Below are 26030 nucleotides of genomic sequence, written 5' to 3' on the forward strand. Positions count from 1 at the left end.
CATAGGTGAGGGGCCTGGGCAGGGCTCTGACCCTGTTCGACCAGAGGAGAAGGGGTAGATGGATCTGAAGTCTCAGGCAATAGAGCCCAGGTGTGGGGCCCCTGGCTCAGACCCTGTGACTCCTGGTTCCCAAACCAACCCATCCCAAGAGGTCTTTCTCATCCTGTCCGCCTGATGTGTGGGAACTCAGAGGAGATAAATCTCCAGTGTGAGAGTGAGGTGAGGGGTGGCCAGGGCTGGAACAAAGATGGGAGCTGGGACAGCCAACTCATTCATAACCACTTTGTGGAGCTGTCAAGGCCCAGGCTCTGGGAAGGGGTGCTGGGCAAGGGAGGGGTGAACTCAGTGGGACTGAGTCAGGGGCTTACAAGTGGCTGGGGAGAAGACCAGAAAGCGTAATGCTGCCCCTTCTTGACCTATCAGGGCCCCCACGTTCCTTCCATCATCCCTCCATAGCCAGATAGAGGCCTCAATTGACCATCCAGACAAAGAGCTGGTGTCCAATTCCAGCCCACAATCCCAGAACTGCAGGGAATTGGAGAAAGCAGGAATGCGGGGTGCCTGTTTTCAGAGGGAAGGCCATCAGCAATCTGTTGGGAACAGGGCTGGCAGGAAACTAACATAGGTGTTCCTTGAGGGTATGGAACAGGTTTGCCCTTCGTCCAGTTCCCAGCATCTAGCAGGCACTGGACAGAGGAGGGCTGAGTGAGAGAAGGCCTGGATTATGGGATCTAACTGTTGGAAGGCAGGTCAGAAGTCGTCTGGTCCAGTCCTTTACTGACTCGCCTTCCTAGAGAAAGGGTCTCCTTGCCTGGTGGTGAGGGCCCCACACCTGGGATCCAGCCCCATGCACTGCCCAGTAGCACCTCTGTCCATAGCCGAGCGGGGGCTGGCGTGCCCAGGAGGCCCTGCCTCTGGGCACAATGACCTCTGTGGGGTGAGAGGAGCTCTCCCCATGGCTGGGCTTCGGCCCAGCCCCACCCCCTCAGGCTATGCCAGGGGCGTTGCCAGGGGCAGCCTGCACCATGCCAGGCCAGCCCACTCCTCCATAAAGTCCTCGAAGCCCAGGAGTGAGCAGAGCCAGGCCAGCATGGAGAGGAGACGCGTCACTTCAGCTGCTCGCCGCTCCTACATCTCCTCTTTGGAGATGGTGGGGGGCCTGGGTCCCGGCCGCCGCCTGGGTCCTGGCACACGTCTCTCCCTGGCTCGAATGCCTCCTCCATTCCCAGCCCGGGTGGACTTCTCCCTGGCTGGGGCGCTCAACACCGGCTTCAAGGAGACACGAGCCAGTGAGCGGGCTGAGATGATGGAGCTCAATGACCGCTTTGCCAGCTACATTGAGAAGGTGCGCTTCCTGGAACAGCAGAACAAGGCGCTGGCTGCTGAGCTGAACCAGCTGCGGTCCAAGGAGCCCACCAAGCTGGCTGACGTCTACCAGGCTGAGCTGCGTGAGCTACGACTGCGGCTCGATCAACTCACAGCCAACAGTGCCCGGCTTGAGGTCGAGAGGGACAATCTGGCACAGGACCTGGGCACCCTGAGGCAGAAGTGAGGAGGGGACCAGGGAGGGGGGCCTCATGAACAGGGAGGGCTCAGACGGAGTGCCTGCAGGCCTGCAGCATCTCGTGCAGGGGGCTCTGCCTCACTGCTCCCATTTCCCCACCTCTGGGAGGGAGGGCACTATTACTTCCAATAAGTACTTATTATTATTATTGCTACTATTACTATTATTACTCCCAATAAGATGATGAGAAGGACGGGGAGGAGGCCCTGGATCTCAGAGATCTGCTTCCCAAAGACCTTCATCCAGGGAGCAATGGTTCTCTCGGCACCTCCCGCCCCTGCTGCCACTGGAAAGCTATGCGGGAGCAATCAGGGACCCCAGCTGGCAGAGCCTTGAGACCTATTCTGAGCCCCGCCCTGTGTGAAGGAGGACTCGAAAGGGAAGCTCAGTGTGCAGTAGGAGGGATGGCTCCAGGGCAAAGGGAGTGGGGGAAGAGCCAGGAGGCCTGGCTTCAGAACACAGGTGACTCTGCCGTCACCAGCTTATGACCCTAGTCAAGGCACATCAGCTTGCACAGCTGTGAAGTGGGACTCTTAATAAAACCCATTTCAAAGGGTCAGAGGAAATTCCAAGGGCACAGGGCTTTGCTGAGCTGGGAGGGCATGTGCGTGAGCCCTGAGTACTGGAGGGGCATTTGTGCATGCAGCGGTGAGAGCATGTTGGTGGAAGCGCCAGTGTGAGCAGGAGCAGGGTACCAACCCTGATGAGGCACCTCAGTACTGAGTTCAAGCAAGGGCCCTCATCTGCTCACCCACCTGGCCATGTTCTGTGTAGGACCCCTCCATCCCTCACTGCTCCTGCCGCTCCACTGGTCCTGGAGGGTCTCTCTGGCAGCCACCTCCAGGGAGATTGGGGCAGGGCTCCAAGAATCAGAAGAGCCTGGACCCAGGAATGTGTCCCCCTACCCCAGGCTCCAGGATGAAACCAACCTGAGGCTGGAGGCTGAGAACAACCTGGCAGCCTATCGACAGGTCAGGAGGGTGGCAGGGTAGGGCAAGGGAGGGGGGAAGTGTTGATGGCAGCCCACCCAAACACAGCCTCCAAGCCCAGTCCTCCAGAGCAATGTGCTGCTCCCCCGAGTCACAGAAGGAGGGGTCAGACAAGGCTAGGGAGCTGCGCCTGAGTTTGGGGTCAGAGTGGCCCTTTGCCCCTCTCTACTCCAGGAGGCAGATGAAGCCACCCTGGCCCGTCTGGATCTAGAACGGAAGACTGAGTCTCTGGAAGAAGAAATCCGGTTCTTGAGGAAGGTCCATGAGGAGGTAAAGCCAGGGCAGAGGGAGGAGAGACCAACACAGAGATACAGCTGACAGAAAGAGAGACAGAGACAGGAAGGTTGAGACTGAGATACTCAGAGACAGAGAAAGAAACAGAGATTGACAGAGAGAGAAAGAAAATAAGAGAAAGAGAGAGAGATACAGAGAAACCCTGAGGGAGGTAAGCATCGACAGGAGAGCCCCAAGCCCTGGTAAAATGCACACAGACACACCGCCCACTTACTGAGAATTATAACAGGCCTTGTTGCCTCGTTTTTTCCTTCACGACAGACCTGTACAATAGGAACCCTTCCAGTATTGTCTCCTTTTCACAGAGGAGGACACTGAAGCCCACAGAGGTTAAAACTTGCCAAGGTCACACAGTGGCCTCTCTGATTCCACCCCCTCTGCCATGTGTCTCCATTTAAATGAAAGCCATTCATAAAAAAATGACCCCACTGAGCTCTGACCTCAGATTATGGATTCAGAACTCAGTCATGCTTCTATGAGGCCACAGGCACTCTTTCAGTGTTTCTGCCTGTCCAAGTTTGGGAGGAGGATATCATGAGGCCCCCAAGCTACCCCCTGCCTCTCCTAGCCTGGGCCGTGCCACTTCCTCCAACTAGGACTGCCCCATTTCCCTTAGCCAATATCCGTGTCTGAGGGCAGGCAGAAGACAGCATGACGCTGTGAGGAAATCCCAGTGGCCACCTGGGCCCCAAGCCCTAGCATCCCTTCTCTCACCCCCACCAGGAGGTGCGGGAGCTCCAGGAGCAGCTGGCCCGGCAGCAGGTCCATGTGGAGCTGGATGTAGCCAAGCCAGACCTCACAGCAGCCCTGAGAGAGATCCGCACACAGTACGAGGCAGTGGCATCCAGCAACATGCAGGAGGCGGAGGAGTGGTACCGGTCCAAGGTAGCCTTCACTGTGGGCCAGCCTGCCTTCTACAGGCAGCCCTCCTGGCTCCATACAAGAGAATTGGGGAAAGAGGGTGGAGGAGGCTGGGAGATGATCTCTGAGTGACTGACCTTCACCAGAGAAGTGAGGTATTTTACTCAGGTTCACACAGGCAGTATTACCTCCAATAAGTACTTACTATTATTATTATTATTGCTGTTGTTGCTACTAGTGCTATTATTATTAGCCAACATTGTTGCGTGTCAGACCCTGCGCTTTGCATGGATTATTTTACTATGAAGTAGGTACTGTAATTTGATAGATGAGAGAACTGAAGTCCAGAGAAATTAACTAATTTGCCCAAGTCACACAGCTCCACAACAGTAGAGCTGGATTTCCAACCCTAGCTATCTCACCCGGGAGCCTGCGTTCTTGATGTCTCTGCTGTCTGTGTCCTGGGTTACTGAGCATCCACTGCATGCCAGGCACTGCCCGGGATACAGAGACATGCTGACCAGGGAGATGTGATCTGCACCCAAATATGGCATCTGAAGAAAACACTGCAGGCAGAATTTATATGCAATGTGGGGAACAGGGAGGAGATTATAGTGAGGAAGCTATGAACGTGAAGAGAAGAGGGAAGGTACATTTCTTGTGCAGAACAGAACCTGTGTAGAGGCCTGGAGTCAGAAAAACACAGAGAGACCAGGGCTTGGAGATGGTGGCCCAGGGAGCTGTGCTGAGGAGTGTGAGTAGCAGAAGCCAGAATGGCTCTGGGCAAGCCAAGGCCTGATGGAGTCGTGAGAGCTTCACGGCAAGCTGCAGGAGAGAGGGCCATCAGAACCCAGGGCTCTGCTCGCCAGAACCCACTGTCTAGGGTGGGAAGGACAGGGTTCAGGCCCATGGATGGGGCTGCAGCACAGGAGATTCTGGATTCTGTGACAAACCATTCATTCATTCCCTGACCGGGCACTGTTTTAGGTGCTAGGGACATAGCAGAGTCTGTCCATGGGTCACAGTTGCTGGAAATAATCCTGCCCAGGGCCAGTGTCACAGGATGACGTGGACGACAACCCTGGGGTCCTGCCCAGCTCTCTGATTTCCCAGAGACCTGCCAACCCACCGGCGCGCACAGCTCCGGCCATATGCGGCCCCAACCCGCGCGTGGCTCACCGTCGGGCCCTCTCCCATCTAGTTTGCGGACCTGACAGACGCCGCTGCCCGCAACGCGGAGATGCTCCGCCAGGCCAAGCACGAGGCCAACGACTACCGGCGCCAGCTGCAGTCCCTGACCTGCGACCTGGAGTCCTTGCGCGGCACGGTGAGCGCCAGCAGGGCCGGAGGCGGGGAGGGGTCGGCGAGCTGAGGCTGGCGAAGCGGAGAAGGGACCTGCCATTCTAGCAGATGATGGAGAGCGGCCAGGGGCGGGGACCAGGCCTGAGGACGGGGCTCGGAAAAATCACTCCGGGGCCCAGAGGCGAGTCGGCCGGGCCCAGGGAGGGCGGGGCCTCGGAGCCTCTCGGAGTCGAGTTGTTCGGTCAGAGGGAAGCGCGCCGAGAAGGTACCTCGAGAGACCGGCTGGCTCCTCCGCACAGAACGAGTCCCTGGAAAGGCAGATGCGGGAGCAGGAGGAGCGCCACGCGCGCGAGGCGGCCAGTTACCAGGAGGCGCTGGCCCGACTGGAGGAGGAGGGGCAGAGCCTCAAGGACGAGATGGCCCGCCACCTGCAGGAGTACCAAGACCTGCTCAACGTCAAGCTGGCCCTGGACATCGAGATCGCCACCTACCGAAAGCTGCTGGAGGGCGAGGAGAACCGGTGAGCCCTGGGAATCCTGCCTGCCGCTCCTCCCTAGAGTCGCCTTGCTCCCTTCAGGGGACGCTTATTCAACCCCCTCCTATCCCAGTGCCCAGCGCAGGGCTTGCCTAACACACAGTAGGTACTCAATAAATGTTTGATGAATGAATGAATGAATGAATGGACTCAATTCAACCAATGTTGATTAGGTCACAGGATGAGGACTTGGGTCATCCCCCCAAACTAAGAGGCTCACTCCCTACCCTCCCAACAAAGATTGGACTTCTCTTCTCCTGACCCATCTCTTCTGCCTCCCTAGAAATTTCTTCATCACTTTCCCCTCCCCTCTGCCATCCTTCAAGCCTCCACTCTCCTTGGAATAGAGATATTCCCCTCACAGATAATACCCAAGGCCCTTGCAGACTCTTGGAGCTCCAGGGAGCATGTGGACTGCTGGGGAGAGCTAGGAGATGGGGTCAACCTTTCTTGGCAAGGAGAAGGGCCTCAAGGCTGTCACAATAACCCTAGACCAGGACCAACCGGCCTGGGGATGTCCTTGGCAGCATGGTCAGCCCCTCCCTCTGCTGTCTTTCAGCATCACCATTCCTGTGCAGACCTTCTCCAACCTGCAGATCCGAGGTCAGTAGAGCTGGGCCTTGTGGCCAGGGTGTTGGATTCCTGCCCCCTCCCCCAGGCCTGTGAGCTGCTACTCTGGCCTAGGTTGGAAGACCAGGGCAAAGGACCTGGGGCTCTCCTTGGGGGCCTTCCCAATTCACTGCAGAGCTGGCCAGAACACACCATCCCAGAGCATTCCAGGTGGAGCTTGCAGCTGCCCCTGTCCTACTCTGTCCTGTGTCCCATCCTCCTACCCTTGCACCCCATTCTACTGCAGAACTGGCTGAGGGTCTTAACCTCTGTCCTGTCCAAAGATCCCTAAGCAAGCTCTGCCCATCTCAGTGTTTTATGTGTTTTATTTTTTTAACTGCTTGTCACTACAGGGGGCAAAAGCACCAAAGAAGGGGAAAGTCACAAGGTCACAAGACATCTCAAAAGCCTCACAATACAAGTTATACCAATACAGACTCACCAGATTGTAAATGGAGCCCCGCCGGCTCTCGGTTAGCTGCCTGCCTCTCAGACACCTTATTTTTCTCAGCGTGACAAGGGAGTGAGGCCCACCAATCCCATTTTCCCCATCCTCTTAAGGCTCCTTCCTCCCAGGCTTCCCTTTAGGAGTTCCCTTTGTTTTCCCAGCAACAGTGCCCAGCCCAGGACCTGGCACAGGGTAAATGTAGGTTTAACTAGCAGAGCTGGCTGATGTTCAGGGTGATACGTCCTTGGGTGCTCAGATGAGATGCTCTGGGGCCCCCGGGCCAATGCCAGCCTCTGCCTCACCTCTTCCCCGTGACTGGGAGGGCCCCTAGGGTTTTACTGTGCCCAGTGGCCAGGCCTTCTGTTTAATTTGTCTGTCCCCAAGGCTCTGTGGCTCAGCTCAGTGCTGATTCAGCCCAGAGGATTATTTCCCCCTGGACTGCTGCTCTTGTAGTGAATAAAGTTTATGCTCTCTGCTCTTAATTTTAAATATTAGTGAGTGTGACATGTTATGTTTTTCTCTCTGATGGGGAGAAAACTAAATTACTTCTTATTTGTACGTGCTCCTTAACTGATTCTTAGCTAAGGGGAAAAAAGTCTTTTGTTCAGGGCTAGAAATTTAGGAACACTAGATTTGTATGTCCAAGGGCTCAGTTCAGCAGCCCAAAGGTTAACCAGGCAGACCAGGTAAAGGTGATACTCCAAGTGTCAGTCAGTAAGGGGTTACTAGGGCCCATAGAAGTGGCAGAAAAAAGTAGGAAAGGGGATGGGGGACAGGAAAGGGACCTATATGTATTGAGCAATAGTATGTGCTAGTTGTTTAACATACATTTCAGTTAACTGACTCCTCACTCCCACCTAGAGAAGTAGACACCATCATCCCCATTTTGCAGATGAGGAAACTGAGGCTTAAGGAGGTAAATTTACTTGCCCATAGTCATGTGGCTGAACTGGAACTCCAGCTCTGCCTGATTGCAAAGCCCATGTGCCCTTCCTCAGCACAGTGCTGGGTCGTCAGAAAGCCAGGTGCCAGGTGAAGGCTTGCAGAGGGGCTGAAATGCAGCCTGGCCAGGACAGCAAGCAGGGCACTGGAGTGGCCAGCACTTCCCTGCACTGTGGGGACTCGGGGCCGCCAGCTCCTTTGGAAGAGCCTAGACCCCCTCCACCTGGTTGAATAGGCTTTCACATGCATGACCAGGGGGTTCATGGAAAAGCCGGGGGTGGGAGAGGAGGTCCAGTATCCCACCAGCCCACATGAGGCCTCCTCTCCTCACGACTGCAGAAACCAGCCTGGACACCAAGTCTGTGTCAGAAGGCCACCTCAAGAGGAACATTGTGGTGAAGACTGTGGAGATGAGGGATGGAGAGGTGAGGAGGTGGACCCAAGATACAGGCCCTGTCAAGGCTCTGGCTGCTCTCAGGAATTCCTGAGGCCAGGCACTGGAGAAAGCCTGGACTGGCACACTGAAGGTTCTCCATCACTCATGAGAGCTCCCTGAGGGGCTCTGGGAGAGGGGAAGGAACACTAGAAGGGCCCCTGGCCCAGGCTTTCTCCTTTCTCACCCTTAGACTCAGGTGTTCCCAGCACCATGCTAAGGGACAGAGAAAGAAAATTAGAGCTAATAGCCTTCACTCCCCAACTTTCAATTTCCAGCTTGGTAAAAGGAACCTGCCAGAGGAATAGGAAAAGGGGATCTGGCATAATCCCCTCCCCATCACACCAGCAACCATACTAGCTCATTTTACAGGGTCAGTTCATCCTGTGCCAGGCACGGTGCTAAATCTGACAAGTGTTACCCCATTTCCCCAAATGCTGCCAGGGGAGTTCCAGCTACTATCATAGAAAAAGAAAGAGCCCGAAAGGCTAGGGACTTGCCCAGGGTCACATTGCCTAGCAGAGGTGGACCTGGGATCTGTGTGACCTCCTAACTGTTGAACTTTGTACCTCTTCTGTCCCCTGCAGGTCATTAAGGAGTCCAAGCAGGAGCATAAGGATGTGATGTGAGGTGGGACCCACCTGGTGATCCCAACCCCGCAGCATGAAGGCCCTGCAGCAGGAGAAGAGATAGTTGCCACTCCTCTAATAGCTAATTTCCCCAGACCTGAGTTCTCACTCATCCCGGCTGCTCCTCCTTCCATTTCTGTGCCAGCTTGCTGCCCTAGGCTCTGTCCGCATTAGGCCTGTCAGACAGCAACCCGCCCCCACCCCGCCCCAGCAACTCCAACTAACAGGACACTCACCCCAAGGGGCAGCCTGGGGGTGTGTGGCCAGCAGCTTGGGTTAGAATTGGGAGGGAAGAGAAGTCGGGGAGGGAAGGGGGACCTAATAAATCACCCTCCGTATCCCTAATCCCTGTTGTCATAGCAACTGTTGCAGAGCCGGAGGTCTCTGGGGGGGTGGTATCTGGGAGCTGGGCCTCTGAGTTTCCTCAGGCTGCTGGAGGAAAACTGAGGCTCTGAGACAGGAAGGGGAAATCCCCACGGGCCAGGCAGCCCTGGCCAGAGGCTTATTCTCCTAGACTTACCCTGACCAGTCTGAGAGTGGGTGGGGACATCCTGCCACTTGGAGTAGTCACCAGACAGAATTCCTGGCCTGTCCGGATCCCAGAGGGGCCTCCTGAATGATGTATCAAGTCTCAGCCCCACTAAGCCGCCATGTGGGCACCCTGTTGCCATGTGGGCACGCTGTTGGCATGTGGGAGCTTCATTCTCAGCACTTGGGGGATCTATAGTGTAAGTGGAGAGGGAAGGGGTGCTGGGAGGGAGTAGAGGGGTCTGCCTGGCCCCTGGGTGTGGGTACAGAGAGGCCACGCCCAGGAGTACTGCCTGCATACAGGCTGGAGGGAGGCAGGTAGAGTTGGTGGAGGAAGCAGTTGGGATGATGCCAGACATCAGGGTTGGGGGGTGGGGTTGACCAATTACACTTGGCCTCTGGGTCATGCAAATCAAGGAAGTGACCCTTCCTCTTGAAGGTGCTAAAACAGGAGAGGGGCTGCTGTCCACAGGGGCAGAGAACACTTCGTCCCAGTTCTGAAGGCCCCCTCCTTGCTGTGTAATCCCTGTCCACCCAGGCCTCCTGGCCACAGCGGCTGCTGCCTCCCGAACCCAGCAAATGCTGCTGGGTGACGCCACCACCGTACATCCAACCCTCTCCAACCCACAGTGACCTGCTTTTCCCTAAGCCAAGGGCCCCTCTGGGCCCCTCTTACTGAAGTATAAAATGTACTCTCATATTTTAGGTAGCACCGTATTTTATGATTCAGGAAATCGAGGCACAAGCAGAGTGAAGACACTGGTTTGTGTTCCTAGAGCCTGGAGTCAGGGCAGTTCAAGGCAGGTGACTTTCACCCAGAGCAGCTGCTCTGCTTTCCACAGGAAGGCTAGGGGGCAGCACAGGGTCACCTGTGCCCAGAGGTAGGGCTGAAAGGGCCCACTCCATGGTCCCCCTCTCCCCTCTAAGGCCAGAGGGAGAGAGAAGTGGAAGTCCCTCCCCCTTTCTAAGACTTGGTGCCCTTCCCCCCCCCCCCTCTTGCTACCCGCTGCTGCTAACCTCCAGGGCACTGCTGCTGGCTTCGTCCCTGAAGTAAATAAAGACAACTGCGGTCTTCCCAGAGTGGACTGATCTGTTCAGGAGTGGCTGGGGCTGCGGGAGGGGGCAGCAGGTAGCCTGGGAAAAGACGCAACTTGCTTCCTGTCACCAATCATCTCAGGACCCCAAGCCCAGCCTGCAGCAGGCACGTGACAAATCCCACCTCCAACCCTGCTCTGTTTTGGCTTCCCTGGGTCCCCAGCCCCTGCCTTTGGCTCCCGGCCCCTCTTCTCACCTCCAGGCAGTTTCGTAGGAAAGCCTTGAATTTGACCTCCACTTTCCTCAATTCCCCTGTTCTAGCCTTTACCTTTATTCCCAAACCCACCATTTCAACCTTCTCGTCCCAGGATGAGGCTGGGGAGGAAGCAGAGAGGACATACACTAGGCCCCCCTCTCTTTTCTTCCTCTCCCTGCTACCCCAATTCAACCAGTGCCCACTCAGCAATCCTTGCAGACGAGAAAATTAAGCACCTCAAATACTGTTCAACGCCAAATAGGCCATTTGATAAATATCAGGCTCACTTCCTCCTTCTCTGAGTGTGAGGTCAGAGGGTATGTACGCCCTGGCTCTTCCATCTTGGCCTCAGTTCCCAGCTCCCGCCTGCCTCAGGCTTCCTTCCTTCCCAGATCAGGTCCCAGGTGTGTGCCCATGAAAATGCGGAGCAGGTTGTAACGAAGAGATCGGTCCAAACCCCCTTGCCACACATCCCAGCCCAGGATGCCCACCCAGAGGCATCTGATATCATTTCACAAACACATTTAAACACACCTGGTTTTCAGAGCTGGGGAAGGGAGAGCCTAGGGGAAGAAGTTGGGACCACAGTGAAATAAGTAACAGCAGCAGCGACAGAGATGAATGGTGACGAACACTGCCGTGATGAGCAGGTAGCCTATCAGAGTGAGCTTAACAGCAGAGCGAGTCTCAGGATCTGAGAAGGAGACCGGGTAGAAGCCTCGAGATATCACGCCCAGTCGGAACCCAGCGATCTGCACCCCCTGCCGCCAGCAATAGTAAATGCCCCGGTCACCTAGCTGAGTGAAGCGGATGTGGAGATGGTTGCCATGGTCAATGAACACCCTCATGGACCTGTTGATGCCTCTCAGGTACTGTGTGAGGTACAGGTACTGGTGGTCCTTGTCCCAGGCCACAGCATGTTCTGGCCGGGCCCCAGGACAGGAGATGATGAGTCCATGGCCCAGCCTCTGCTGGTGGAACTGAATGGGCACCTGAGGCATCCAGGGCCGGCTGCCCACTTTGGACACATAGTTGAAGATGGCCATTACACCCTCCTGGATCTTCTTGCTCTTCTCACAGGGCACCATGCAGCTCCGAACCAGGAGCTCAGGTGTACGATCCCTGGCCTTGGCCCGGAGCTTCCTGGGCACAGCCTGAGAACCGCAGGACACCACGTCAGGCTGTGCCCTGCGGTAGCGTGGGGAGAGATCTGGGCTCTGCAGGTAGCAGAGGCCGATGCGCCACTGCTCCCCGCGCACCCCACAGCGGTCACAGGGAGTCCACTCCCAGAAGGTGGTGAAGACACGGAGGCTCCCGTGGTGCTCATCTGCAATAGGTTCCTGGCCCTGGTCCTTGAAGGTGGCCACCATCCCCTCACTGCTCTGAATGTCCACATCATAGGCATAAAAGTAGTCCCCCTTGCGGGTGCCACAGAAATACAAGCCTGAGTCCTCAGGCTGGGCCTGGAAAACCAACAGGCTGAACATGCGGATGCTGAAGCGGACCAGCATGTCGCTGCCCATGCGCAGGTGGGCCGCCTCAGTCAGCACTCGCCCATCGAAGTCTGTCAGCACTTTGGTGTGGCTGCTACCTAGTTGCTTTTGATAGTACCAGACGACAGCAGACACCTCCTCAGGCTTGCAGTGGCAGGGGAGCTCAAAGCTCATGTCGGCCAGGTAGGCTGCGTTGTCAAACATTAGGAAAGCTGGGCAGGGGGTCCTCTGAAAAATGTTCTCTTTCTCCACAATTTCAAAGGCCTGGAGACTCCCCCAAGTGCACAGGAGCAGAGTGGTGTGGGCCAGGTTCATACCTGCAGCAGGGAAGGGTTGGGGTCGGGGAAACGGCAAAACCAGGGCACAAAAGGCCTGTGTGGCTGTTAGAAATCACTGCCGGGAGGAGGGAAAGGTCAAGCAGCCAGGAGGAGGAGCCACAGCCTGAGAGTGGCCCAAGGCAAGGCCATTTATTCCCAGCTGAAGTATACTGTCCTAATGTTCCAGACAGATCTTGAGGGAAAACCATTCTAGAACCTGGCTCTCTCTCCCCGTTCTAGAACACTGGCACCCACCCAAGAATAGGTCAGGGGAAACCAGAACGAGAAGCAAGGACCCAGCTGTCAGGACAGGGAAATCTCTGCCTCCCTGCTCCAGGCCCTCACCTGCCTGCTGGGTGGAAAGATGTTCCCTTTGGTTAGTCTGGGAGTTGAAGGAACCATGTCAGCTTGCATATCTGGCTATCTGAAGAAGCCCCAGGGGCTGGCCATACCTGAGCTGATGGGCTGGGGCTTTCCCAGGTCCAACTGGCACAAGAATTCAGCCCCTGGGGAAAAATGCTGCACCTCAAATGAGGTAGCATTTGCTCACTCATTGATTAAATGTCCATTCATTGGTTTAGGGTATAAATATTCCCATTAAGAGCTATGGAGATCAGTATTTTTTCACCATGGAAGATGAACGATTTTGCTTTTTCCATTTCTTTTGAGTGGAGGCTATAAGTGGTGTAGCCAGCACTTGGCTGGGTGCACACTTACCTCTCAGGGCCATGGGCTAGAGGTTTGGTGGACTACAGGTGGGAAGCAGAATTCTTTCAACTTCTTGGGTCTTTGACTATCCTATGGATCTATACAGTTCAAAATACTAAGCCACTAAGGGGCTAGAGAAGTGGAGATTCGATTCCTGCTTTTACTCTGAAAATTCCAAATTGAGAAGAGAATTAGATGTGGGCTTCTCATCACAGTCCTGCAGAGCCCCCAGGACAATAACAAAAAAATGTCTCCAGTGACCACTGGGAGCCTCTGAGGGTAACTAGTCCTATCAGTTCACCTGGTATAGCCCTAGCAGCTCTTGCAGGAGCCCTTCCTCCTCCTGAAGCCCACCAGGCTGTTCCTCCAGACCTTGCTCCTCCTGCCTCAGCCCCTCTTTTGTGGATCTGGGAGTGCCCATGGTCTTCAGCTTCTGAAACAAGTCTCTGCAGCTCTCTCTTTCTGCATGGCTCAGCAGACTGAGGTTCAGGGTGAAGCGCCCAGTGCTGGCCAGGCTGTGCAGGATCTTCAGCACCACCAACCGGTCGGCTGGCTTCACGTGATCGGCTAGTGCCACCAGCAGCTCCCCTAGAAGTCCAAACCCCACGTCTGTCTGGAAGAGGTGGCCCAGCTTTGGACCCCCGAGCTGCAGCAGGGCCTGGTAGCGCTCTAGCCCACTCCGCAAGTATCGCCGCCAGTCATGGTAGAACTCAGCTGAGGTCTCAGGCTGGAGGAGTACTTTCTCCTGGATTGCAAAGGAAAGAAGGGAGGCCAGAGCTCTTCCAGCTGCTCTGAAGCAGTGACAGGGAGGGGAGCCTGTGGGTTTTTACCTTAGTTCTGTTACTGCTCTCTGAGCACTGAGAAGGCTGTGGTCCCTGAGGATCTCATTTTCAGATGAGGGAACTGGGAATGGGACAGGGAGGGAGGATCCCAAGGAACCCAGACCAAGATTTGATATTCTCAGTTGTACTAGGATTAGTACAACTAATGTACTGATGAATGAGGACATAGCTCTACTCTATGAGAGCTAGTCAGGATTTACTCCGAGCAGGGCAAGGGGATGACTGGAAAGCTCGGGAACAGAGAAAGAAATTCAAGGTGACTGTGAAGATTCTGACAGGTGGGGCCTCCCTCCCAATGCTGCCACGGGATCTTTATACAATATACCATATAACCCAGAGGCAGAGCAAATCTGATCTGGGAGTGCAAGTCAGAGGACTGCCTGCAGGGGACCTGCCTAGCCCCCCTTTCTGACTTGTTCTACCCAGTCTAACTCACCCTAACCATCTGCGGGTTGCTTTTCCTTCAGGACTTAGAGGCAGAAAACTGCCTCTGTAATAATGAGAAATAAGGAAGAGGTATGTGTTGTAAGAAGACAGGATTGGCGATTTAGGGCAGAGTATCCTGGTGGGATGAAGAGGCTGGGCTTCACCTACCTGGAAGATTTCAGTGGTCTCTTCCTGGGAGGTCCTTCCCTGAGTAGTGTGACAATTCCAGGACACAGTCCTCTTTCCTCCTATCTTGTCCTTACGCTCCAGCGGCTTCAGATGTGATGCAAGGACAATACTCCTGTGGGTAAAGGACAGAGATTGGAGGCTGGACTTAATGCTGTCTCTGGGTGTGAGGTGGCTGGGCTTTGCATGACTTGGCTGAACCTGTTGGTAGGCCAATATCACAATAATAATAACAGCTGTGACAGTAGCTGACAGCTTTTGAGCTCTTCCTGCGCGCCTGACGTGCTCAGAATCATACATGTAATAGCTCATTTAATTATAACAATGTCTACTCTCTTGTACAGATAAGGAAGAGAGGCTCAGAGAGGTTAAAGAGCTTGCACAAGATCACACAGAGAGCACAGGGTAGGACCAGGACTGAGCTCAGAATTGTCTGACTCCAAAGCACATGCTTTTACTCACTATAATCCCCCGTAACTGGAGGGTTTGAGAAAAACGGCAGTAAGCCAACCTGAACTCCTCATAGGAAGCCACCCTCTGTTCCACTGCCCGAAACTTGGCAGCGTTCTCCCGTTTGTACTTCTCATCAGCAGTGAGTGCAGCCTGTAGCTCTTTCTCCAAAGCTTTGAAGTCAATGATGTCATTCCTTTCCATGGTCAGTGCCTGGGAAGGCAAAGGGAACAGAAGTGTCAGCAGCGTCCATATCAAGGAAGAGGGTGTGTCTGGATTCTTTGCCAGCCCACAACATGACCCCAAAGCACTCTGGATATCCTGTCACTTATCTCGGGGAGTGTTACAAAAATCTAGTTCTCTTCTTTACAGAGGGGGATTGAGTTGCACACTGAGGACTTGCTTAAGAATTGTTGCCAATGAAAATTGAATAGAGTATTCTGACTTTCAGTTTGGAGTCCTGTCTTAATTTTGTTCTCTGTCTCTAAAAATTTTTTATTTTGTTGCTTTGGCTGAAGAGGCATTTGGATCTCATAATTCAGTCCTTTCTTCTACATGGGCTCACTCTATAGCCGGCTGTTATAGAGGAACTCCCACAAAAGCAGAATTGTTGTTATCTACTCTTGAGTCCAGGGACAATATTTCACTCATCATTAAATGTTTTTAATGGGGAAACATATTATTCACCCAAACCAAATGCAATGCTGAGCAGGAAATTCAGGAGAAGTGGTAGAGGAAGGGGCTCACTGATCCCCACACCCAAATTCCTCTGTCCAGCGCAGGGCTGGAGCACAGGTCGCTAAGTACTTAAACAACCTATTTAGTTCTGCCACTGTACTTCGGCAGCCTGCGCACATCTGCGGCTGATTGACCCGTTGTACAGGGAGATCATCTATATGGGTTCTAGTCTTGACTTTGGCATTTAATTGCCATGAAACCACTTTGAACCTCAGACTCCTGGTACGCTGAGCTAGATTTTGTGGCGGAGTCATCATCAAAAGTCCTAGGGCAGGGAAGCAGGAGGTCTGCAACCAACTCCATAGCCCTCCCTTCCCCTCAACGCAGGTAAACTGAACACCAAGAAGGGGCAGGGCTAGCCAGGAACTCAGGTGTCCCTGCTCTTACCCACTTTGAGCCCTCCCAGTAATTGAATAAAAAGAACTAATTCTTCCGCCCCCCACTACCCACCCAACCCGGACCTTCACCCCAGGAGCCCTGGCCTTGTGTCCCTTGCTTTCTTTGGGAATCCCCAGATAAACGCCAGAAATGGAGGATAATTCAGTGCAGACCAAGCCCAGCAGCTTTGGTTGCCCAGCAACTGCTCCAACAGCCTGCCCACGTGATCTTCCCCAAGGCCCCCTTCAGGGTGGTTCCGAGACGCCTGATCAGATTCTTGCCTCCTCAGGCCTCACTCTCTTTGGAGCAGCGTACACCTCTGTTTTGGGGCCCACAACTCCACCTCGCCGGTTTGTGTGTCCGCGGCCGGTATTCCTCCGAGCTGGTTCTCAGGCAGGGGGCTGTCTTCCGCGGCAGAAACGCGACCGCGGCGTCTGCAGGGTCCTTCCTGACGGTGGGCGCAGGCGGTGCAGTGGCGTGGAGCGGAAGCGCGGTCTCCAGCGGCGGACTTGGAGCTTTTGCCTGAGCAGGTGGGAGGTGAGCGGTCGTGGGTCAATGGCATGGGAGGGTTGCTTCGGGTGGGGTGGGATATTAAATAATGTCAGGTCTGGAAGATATGTTATAGGTTTACTGCCCCTTTCACTTTATAGATGGGTAAATTAAGGCGTGCAGCGGGAAAGGGAATAAAAGACCCCCCCACCACCTCTGTCTGATTCCGGGGTTCCCTCAATATTCACCATCCGTAAAATCTCTGGGCAGGGGTCCTAGTCTCACTGTCTGGTCCCCTCTCACTCCTTCCATCTTTTCTGTCTTCACGCTTTCTCCACTAGGCTCGCTTCTTCCTTATTCTGTATTTGAGAACTGCATTGTAGCGGGAAGCTGCTAGGAGGTTTGGTAGAGCAAGGCACGAATTTTATGCAACAGTGGGCAAGTCAACGATCTTATCTGTGTCTTGCTGGAGTCATTCATCCATTCAGCAAATACTTACTGTTGTCCTGTTTTGTGCCAGGCACAATTCTAAGTGAAAAAAAAAAAAAAAAAAGGCCGTGCTTAAATTGTAGTTGGAGAGATTACAGCAAACACATGGATATGTCAGCTCGCGATAAATGTTAACTAATAAAACAGTGGAAGTGGAGGTTGGAGAGTGCGTGTAGGAGAGACTTTTTTAGAGTGACAAAGGAAGGTTTCTCAGAGAAAGTAACATTAAGTAGAGATCTGAGTGAAATGAAGGAATAGGGCATAAATACGCAAGGGAAGAGCATTTCAAAGAGAATAGCAAGTGCAGTGGCTATGAAGCAGACATGAGCTTGATGTGTTCCATGAACAGCTTTCAGTAAAAATTTCTGCAGTCACTTCATCGATCTTAGGAGAATGAAATGAACACAGATAGGATAGCTCTTTAAAAGTGAAAAGAATCTGTGCATATGAAAATTTCTGTAATAATTTACATTGAATTACTAGTTCTTGGAGCTCTTAATTCTGTATTTACAATCAGCACTTAACAGGTGGCATTGGAGGGATTAGCTTAGTGCAAGTAACATCAGTATCTCAAAATTAAAACATTCCATTCAGTTCCTACTTATGCAAGATGCTGTCCTGGGCATTGGCAGGTGAGTATAAGGGATGCAGGGTTACTATATTTAAAAATGGCCAAAAGTAATGCTAGCTAACATTTATTAAGTCTGGGACTGTGATAAATTGTTTACACAGACTATTTTGTTTAATTCTCATAACCTTAGGCAATGGGGATTGCTCATCATCTTTCAGTTGAAAAAATAGATTAGGGGAGGTGAAGTAATTTACCTAAAGTTACATAGTTACTAAGTGACAAAGTTAAGATTCAAATCTAGGTCTTCTAACTCCAGAGCCCTTAATCCATGCTCTGGTCTGTTGTGTATTGTAAGTTACAGAGTTATTGGTGAGGGTAATTAGTACAGGGAACTGCCCTTCAAGACATAATTAATATATTACACACACACACACACACACACCCCACACACACACCCCCAAAAGGTATATACCAGAATAGAGGAATGAGAAATTGAGGAAACTTGTAAGAGGTGGCATTTGAACTCTTACTTGGAATAGAGTTTCAATAATTGAGGTGGAGAAAACTCAAGAAATACTTACTAATCATAAAGAGAAAGCAAGTAACTTTACAAAGGAAAAGCCTGGTAGACATCACCATAATCAAGTGATTAACTTAACATCACCACTAACGGGGAAAATTAAAATAATTTACCACCTGATAGGAGATACACTGAGAACACAAGAGCATCACTTGTGTTATACTCTTGCCAAAAATTTAGATTTCCTCTAAATCTAATCATGAGGAAACATGAAGACAAACCCAAATTAAGGGACATTCTACAAAACTCAATGACCTGTAATCTCCAAAAGTGTCAAGTCATTAATGTCAAGACTGAGGACCTATTCCAGACCGAAGGAGACTAAAGACATGACAGTTAAATGCAGACATGATCCTGGATCTGATCCTTTGCCGTACAAGGCATTGTTGGAACAGTTTGCAAAAGATGAATGGAGGTCTATGAATTAGGTGGGAGTAATGTGTCAATATTAATTTTCTGATTTTAAAAACAAAGAAATAGACCCAAAATACAGCATAGAATGTACACTATGTTGTACATTTGACACCAGTACAATACTGTATGTCAACTATATTCCAATTAAAAAATTTTTTATTTTTTCTGATTTTGATGGTTATAGTGTGGTTATGTAGGAGAATATCCTTGTTTGTAGGACACACACACACTATAGCAGGAGTCAGCAAACCTTTTCTGTTAAGGACCAGATAGTAAATATTTTAGGCTTTGTGGGCCATATGGTCTCGGTTGCAACTACGCAACTCTGCTGTTACAGTGTGAAAGCCACAGACAATATAAATGAATGAGCATGGCTGTGTTCCAATAAAGCTGTTTTTGTAGACACTGAAATTTGAATTTCATATAACTAATTTTCATGTTTCATGAAATATTATTATTTTGACTTTTTTTCGACTATTTAAAAGTGTAAAAGGCATTCTCAGCTTGGGAGCTATATGAAAACAGGTGGCAGGCCAGAGTGGGCCACAGGCAATAGTTTGCCAACTCCTGCACTAAAGTAGTAGTGGGTGATGAGGAATTGTGTCAGCACTTACAAATAACTTAGGGAAGAAACAGGTGTACGAGTTTTGCAACTTTCTGGTATTAGGTTATTTTAAATTTTCTTTAGTATTAAAAAGAAGTGAAAAGATAATGTAAACAGAGACAACAAGTAAGAACAGTAAAGAGGGGAGAGTAAGAGAGATTTGGGGGCAGCAGTCAGTCCACTGGTACAACTAGAGAGGAGATGTGTGAAGGGATATAGTCAACCACAAGGCCAGAAGGATGGGGCCCTGCCTTGGAGGCCTTGGTTGCCCTGCCGGAATCTAACTCCTCTTCTCCTTAAATCTTAGCATCATGGATACTGACTTGTATGATGAATTTGGGAATTATATTGGACCAGAACTTGATTCTGATGAAGATGATGATGAATTGGGCAGAGAGACCAAAGATCTTGATGAGGTAAAACAAATCTATTGCTTTTTTCATCTATCTCTTTTTAGAAAGCAATAAAGTACTGAATTCTCTGTGCTCCCATAATAGTCTGTGTACATCTTTAACATTGCTTTTTTTAAAAAAAATATGATTTATTGGGGTCTTATGCTGCCCCTCAAAGCTTAGCTTCTGATGTTCCAAGGGGCTGTATAAAGTAATTTGATGGGTGGGGATGGTTTTATTATAATTTGAACTCTAGGTCATCTAAGTAGCTCTTCTTGCATTTGCTTGAGGTGCCTTTTGACAATCTTGGCAGTCAACTTTTCCAAGGGCAGCTGCACTGGGAACTCCCTTATAAGCTCAGATTTTGTAAGAGAAATAAAAACAGTAGAAAAGGAAAGTACAGATTCCTGTGACTCCCCTTCAGGAAAGCTATGGAGGAGAAGTCCGGTGTGGTCTGAGGCTTGCAGAAAACACCAAAGGTGGCTTTTATATTTTAGCAATGACCAGAATAAGGTGAACAAGTAGAATAGGTCCACTGCTTATCAATGAAGGTGTGTTATGACAGGACAGCAGGAAAGCAGAACAGAAGTCCTGGCTGCTCTCTGTCTTCTCCATCAGGGAAAATACCCTTCAAACTGGAAAAAGTAGAATAAACACTGGAAAAAGAAAACTGAAGCCATCTAGGTGAGGTGAAAAAAGAGCATCTTGCAGCTTTAGGAGCATTCAAGTCTCTAGGCCGAGATGAATTATTTCCTGGGTTGAGGTAGTGGGGAGACCTTTAAGAGGTAAGCTGAGAGCCACTGTGGTCATCTTTAAGAAACTGGAGAGAGGCTGTGGTGTTAGAAAGTGATTCAGGCAACTTGTGCTACTTTTCAAAGATAGATAAGCTGCTGCATTTCAGAAACTACTGACCAGTATGTATGATGTGCATCCATGCTAAAAAATGATGGAGGGAATCCTAAAACAGATGACTGTTGAACTCTTAGGAAGCTTGTATGAGTTTTATAAAAATAATTTTCCCTTGATATGACTGCTAGATTGAGGTACAGGTCAGGGGTACTCTGTGGATAGTATGCATCTTAATTTGGGCAAGGCATTTGAAGTCTTACTTTCTTATAAACCAGTTTTTTTCTTTTTAAAAATATTATTTTAAAGAGATATTTTTCAGTATACAAGTAATTCATGAATACATTCTGATTCAAACCAAATAGATTAGAGTCTTCTTGGTCCATGTCACTCCCCTTCCTGAGGTAATCACTGTAACTCATGAGGTCCTTGTGGAAAGAATATAGGCTGGGTCATGATACAGTTGGGAGAGGTCACAGCTGATGGAACAGTGGGGTTGAAGAGTGTTAATTAATGGGTCACCCCCAACGATGACATGCCTTAGGCATCTGTGCTCAGTCCCATCCTTTTCACCATCTCTGCTCTCCAGGAGCCTACTGCTTTCAAAGGGAGATGAGGTACAAAAATATTTATGATATGAAGCAGGGAGGGACAAGTGCCACGTAAATAATTTTTACTTAGTACCATAGTAATAGGGTATGAGGAGGTGTGTTATGGGCTGGGATGACCAAGAAAGTTACCTGAGGAAGTGACCTTCAGAGTGGGGCCAAAGACTGTGTAGGGTCTCAGTAGAGTCAGAAAGTAGAGTGAGTAGTGGTTGCCTTAGGTTGGGAGGGTGATGGCTAAAGGTACTAGGTTTCTTTTGGGGGTAATAAAAATGATCTAAAATTGTGGGCATGGTTGCACAACTCTGAATATACTAAAAACCATCGGATTGTGCATTTAAAATGGATGAATTGTGTGGAATGTTGATTATCTCTTGCTAAAGTTGTTAACCAAAAAGCAAAACAAAACAAAAAGACTGTTTAGGCGAAGTGTGACTGTTTTTACCTCCATGCAGAGGGTTAAGCTAATCATACAGTAATTCATGCTCCTCAGTATTGTTGCTTGTGCAAGGTTCTGCTCTTATTTCATTAAGCTTATTAATTCCTTCTTATCTCATTCTCAGGCCTGTTACACTAGTGACCATTCTAACGTGTGTATGTTTTGTTTGTATGAGTTGCAAAATGTGGAGATTTGCATTATATGCCTGTATTTTTAATTTAATTGAATTATTTTGTGTTACCTGCATGTTTCTGTTTCTTTTTGCCACTCAGCGTTGTGGTGAGTGATGTATTTTAGGATCTATCTCTGGTGCTGTGTATACATCCAGTCTGGTGTCTGACTGCTGAGTAATCCCTGGTGTGCATCACTGAGTGATGGGCACTCAGGTTACCAGCCACCAGTCTTCCCTCACCACAAATAATAACTGCAGTAGATTTTCTCAGCCATGTCCCTTTATGCACCATGTAAAAATTTCCTTGGGGTATGTTCCCAAAAGCCAGATCATCTATATACTTAAAGTGTTTATAGTAAGTACAGTTAGATTGCTTTTTAGCATGCCTGCACTAATCCATAGTCCATACAGAGATCCTGTAGCCACTTAGGCTGCATGTGATGCATAGATTTTTTTTTAACACTTTTTTTTTTTTTTTTAAGATTAGATAATTATTTTTTATTGAAGGGTAGTTGACACACAGTATTACATTAGTTTCAGGTGTACAACACAGTGATTCAACATTTATATACATGATAATTCTAGGTACCAGCTATCACCATACCAAGTTGTTACAATATTTTGACTATATTCCTTATGCTATACATTACATCCCGGTTACTTATTTATTTTACAATTGGAAGTGTGTGTGTGTATATATATATATATATATATATATATATATATTTTGTGAGGGCATCTCTCATATTTATTGATCAAATGGTTGTTAACAACAATAAAATTCTGTATAGGGGGGTCAATGCTCAATGCACTATCATTAATCCACCCCAAGCCTAATAAAACACTTTTTATTGAGGTATATAACAGTAAAGAGATGCATTTTGATAATGGAAAGAGGAAAGCAGGAAGGACATTCTAGAGAGTAGTGCAGTGAGCAGGGGCCCAGAGGTTGTATGTTAAGAGGACATGATTTCGCCTTGCAGTTGCCAAAGCACAGTCCCAGAAAGGTGGCTATGGAGGTGAAGCAGAGGAGGAGGGACCAGACTCTAAAAGGCCTTGAATGGAGAACTGGGAGCAAAGGGTGACATGATCAAAGTAAGATGCTAGGGACCCTTCTTTTAGTGAAGGAAGGGTCAGGAGGCTTGGAGACAAGCCAGGAGTTCATCACAGTGGAAGTATGCAGAGACAGAGTTGGGCCACCATGTGAATGTCAGGGAAAAGAGAATGAGGGGGAGTTGGAATGCCTAGAGGAGCACTGATTGTTAACAGACAAAAGGAAACGCTAAAAAGATGCTTGTTTAGCTCTATTTTAGGCTTGTCAACTTTGAGCTACTGTCAGGATACTCAGGTAGTAAAAATTACAGGGAGTTGGAAATTATATAAAATCCTACAGTTAGATTCAAAATGCAGCAGTATGGGACAGGAGGAAACTGGTTTGATAGCTGTTTGGGAGCCACCAACAGTAGGATATATATGGCTACCAAAAGAGCTAATGTAATCTCAGGCCACATTCATAGTAGCAGAGTGTAAAGATGTAGGAGGTAGCCAGTCGGCTCACCCCTGGAGGGTTTTGTGTTCTTTTTAAGAAGGATGTTGATATGCTGGAATTTGTGTAAAGGAAAACAAGCTCCCACCACTGCCTCTTCCCACCTCCCTGCATCTGAGCCATATGCCTCCCCTCCTGTTCTTATGGATGATGTGTTCATGTTTTTATCTGCTAGACACTAGATCCCATCCCTTCTCACCTTCTCCAGAACATTCCCCAGCCATTCGGCCCTCTCTCCAGCTTTACCAGTTTCCCTTCCTCTCTATGGGATCCTCCCCATCAGCATACAGACAGGCTGATGTTTCATCTTAAGATTCTCTCCTGACCCCATCTCCTCCTTTGGTTACCTCCCATTTCCCTGCTTCCCAGTGCAGCGCATCTCAGAAAAGTTGTTGATACTTGTGTCTCCAAATCCTCTCTTCCCATTTTCACCCACTTCTATCCTCTTGCCTGTCCCATTCCAATGAGACCGCTCTTGTCAAAATCACCAGTGACCTCTGCCCCAGACCCAGTCCTCCTCATCTTACTGACCTGTCTTCAGATCTGACCCAGTGGATTACTCCTTTCTTAAAACACCTTCTTCCCTTGGCTTCCAGGGAACCCCCTGGTTTTCCTTCCTGGTGGCCATTTCTTCTCAGTCTTTGCTACTTGTTCCTCCTCGTCTCCTTGACCTCTAAATATCAACAGACCCAAGGCTCCATTCCTTACGCCTCCTCTCTGTCTGCACTTTCTCCCTGATACTGTTCATCCCATCTATCAAATACCTTCTGTTCACTGAGGACACAAATTTATATCTCCAGCTTGGACCTCTCTCAAACTTCAGATTTGTATGTCCAGCTTCCTACTTGGCATCTCTACTCGATGTCTGTCTAATAGTGCATTTCAGTTTCAGCATATCGAAGACCTAAAGCCTGAGCTTCTCTCTGCCCCCTGCTTCCACCCGCAACCTGCGCGTACAGTCTATTTGATCTCAGTAAAGACAGTGCCATTCCCCAGTAGCTTAGGTCAAAACTTTGCCTCTTTTCTTTTTCTTTTCACACCTACTTTCAGTTCATTAGAATACATGTTTTAGTCTACCTTCAAAATATGTCCAGAATCAAACCTCTCCTTTCCACCTTCACGGCTGCCACTCTGGTCCAAGCCACCACCACTATCATCTCTTTCCTGAATGACTTCAGTAGCTTCCTAACTAATCTCCCTCCTTCCAGTATATTCTCAGCGTGGGACCCAGAGTGATTCTTTTAAAACAGAAGGCTGATCATATCACTCCTCTGCTCAGAACCACTGGAGCAGGATTTCTCAACCTCAGCACCATTGACATTTGGGGGCCAGATAATTCTTTGTTGTGGGGCCTTTCCTCTGCTTTAGCAGCATCCCTGGCTTCTACTCACTAAATCCCACACGCTCATACCCAGTTGCCGCAATCAAAAATGTCATCAGTTGTTGCAAATAATCCCTGGGAGGCAAAATTGCCCCTGGTTGAGAACCACTGCCCTAGAGTAAAAGTGAAGTCAGATTACTCAGAATGATCCAGAATATCCTACATGATCCCCTCCTGTGTAATCTCAGCTTCTACTGTTCTCTCCATTGTTTACGTACTCTCACTGTACTGGCATCCTTGCTCATCTCCTTGGCTCAGGGCCTTTGCATTTGCTGTTGCAGCAACTAGAATGCCCTCCGCCAGCTACTTGTAGAGCTTTCTCCCTTCCTTCAGAGTTTTGTTCAAATGTCATCACTTCTTTTTTTCATTACTATATTATCAATACTTAGAACATTGCCTGGCATATAGTAAGTGCTTAAAAAGTATTTATTGAGCGAATGAATAAACCAGGATGTTTTTTTAAATAAAGGGTAGTAGCCACTTTTAATTATTTGAAGGACTTTCTGCAAAAAGGGGCATAGCTTTGTTCAGTGTTTAGGACCATGGGTTCATTTACAGGAGGTGGATCTAAAGTCATTCACCAAGACCAGCTTTCTAGCTGTGTTTTCCTTCAGGGAAGTGGGCCCTCTTGTGAGTGAGTGCCGTGTCTTGGTTGTATTGGCAGGACATGTCGAAAGAATTCATCCATTTGACAGGGTCTGCTGTATGACAGGCACCATGCTGGGCACCGAGGACACAAAGATGGATAGCACTTAAAGAACTGCCATCTGGTGGGATTCCTAGTGTGTGAGACGTTGTAGGAGAGTGTCCAGAAAAGTGCTTGGCACGTGGTAGGTGCTCATTAACTATCTGTTGACTTGACAGTAAGGTCACATGACCTTTGTGCAACTCCAGAATGTGTTGTGCTCTCATGTGCTACCCATGTGAGTGCACTGATGAGGCATTTCTCTAGGGCAGTAATACGTACCAAAACTTTGAAGTATGCATACCTTTTTGGCTCAGCAATTTGGATTCTGGAATCTATCCTAAAGCAATAGTGATATTCACAAGGATGGGTATGCAATAAGGTTTACTGCGGTGATGTTTATAGTACCAGAAATTAGAAATCACCTGTATGTTAGAAAATAGGGATTGGTTAAATAAGTTGTGGTATGTGGTAGACCAGAAAGTCATCAAAATTATAGGATATAAATACATGTATTGTTGATTTTTTTTGTTTTATCTTTTCTAATCTGTGTATTCAAAAAAAGCAGGTTACAAAGTTATTTTTACCAGTTTTGAGATATAATTCACATGCCATACAATCCACCCATTTAACATGTACATTTCACAGGGATATTCACAGAGTTGTGCAACTGTCAGCACAATCAATTTTAGAATATTTTCATCATCCCAGAAAGAAGCCCCATACCCCTTAACCATCACCTCCCAATTCTCCCATCCACCCCTAGCCCTAAGCAACCACTAGTCTACTTTCTGCCTGTATACATTTGTCTATTCTGGACATTTCATATAAATGGAATTGTACAATATGTGGCC

The 26030-nt window shown here is 49.5% G+C and overlaps 4 protein-coding genes across 7 annotated transcripts in view; 2 read left to right on the forward strand and 2 right to left on the reverse strand.

The window, feature by feature from the left end:
• Positions 1-1056: 1056 nt before the first annotated feature.
• GFAP (glial fibrillary acidic protein) lies at positions 1057-10162 on the forward strand. 2 transcript variants are annotated; one of them, XM_036882907.2, is made up of 10 exons: positions 1057-1548; positions 2475-2535; positions 2728-2823; positions 3571-3732; positions 4910-5035; positions 5310-5530; positions 6105-6148; positions 6508-6627; positions 7884-7969; positions 8565-10162. In XM_036882907.2, the coding sequence occupies exons 1-10, from the start codon at positions 1091-1093 to the stop codon at positions 8604-8606; spliced, it is 1416 nt and encodes a 471-aa protein (XP_036738802.1). In that variant the 5' UTR covers positions 1057-1090; the 3' UTR covers positions 8607-10162. The 2 variants fall into 2 exon arrangements, with proteins under 2 accessions (XP_036738802.1, XP_036738803.1); XM_036882908.2 differs by lacking the exon at positions 6508-6627 and having other exon boundaries at positions 1059-1548; positions 8565-10156.
• A 192-nt stretch (positions 10163-10354) lies between these two features.
• On the reverse strand, positions 10355-12233 carry FAM187A (family with sequence similarity 187 member A). The gene has a single exon (XM_036882909.2). The coding sequence runs from the start codon at positions 12231-12233 to the stop codon at positions 10989-10991; it is 1245 nt and encodes a 414-aa protein (XP_036738804.2). The 3' UTR covers positions 10355-10988.
• Positions 12234-12252: 19 nt separating this feature from the next.
• CCDC103 (coiled-coil domain containing 103) lies at positions 12253-16166 on the reverse strand. 3 transcript variants are annotated; one of them, XM_036882912.2, is made up of 4 exons: positions 16053-16164; positions 14909-15060; positions 14380-14512; positions 12253-13688 (listed from the first exon to the last, which is right to left on the reverse strand). In XM_036882912.2, exons 2-4 carry the CDS (start codon positions 15049-15051, stop codon positions 13236-13238), a joined length of 729 nt encoding a protein of 242 aa, XP_036738807.2. In that variant the 5' UTR covers positions 15052-15060; positions 16053-16164; the 3' UTR covers positions 12253-13235. The 3 variants fall into 3 exon arrangements, with proteins under 3 accessions (XP_036738807.2, XP_036738806.2, XP_036738805.2); XM_036882911.2 differs by having other exon boundaries at positions 16047-16164; XM_036882910.2 differs by having other exon boundaries at positions 12254-13688; positions 16068-16166.
• Positions 16167-16293: 127 nt separating this feature from the next.
• The window catches only part of EFTUD2 (elongation factor Tu GTP binding domain containing 2), a 35403-nt gene continuing 25666 nt past the window's right edge, over positions 16294-26030 (forward strand). Inside the window, exons 1-2 of the mRNA XM_036882906.2 lie at positions 16294-16500; positions 19418-19526. Of these exons, the coding sequence (XP_036738801.1) occupies positions 19422-19526 (105 nt within the window). The 5' untranslated portion in view covers positions 16294-16500; positions 19418-19421. The remainder of the gene's footprint in view (positions 16501-19417; positions 19527-26030) is intronic.

The sequence above is a fragment of the Manis pentadactyla genome, chromosome 4 (assembly GCF_030020395.1).
Source record: "Manis pentadactyla isolate mManPen7 chromosome 4, mManPen7.hap1, whole genome shotgun sequence".
Taxonomy (NCBI): domain Eukaryota; kingdom Metazoa; phylum Chordata; class Mammalia; order Pholidota; family Manidae; genus Manis; species Manis pentadactyla.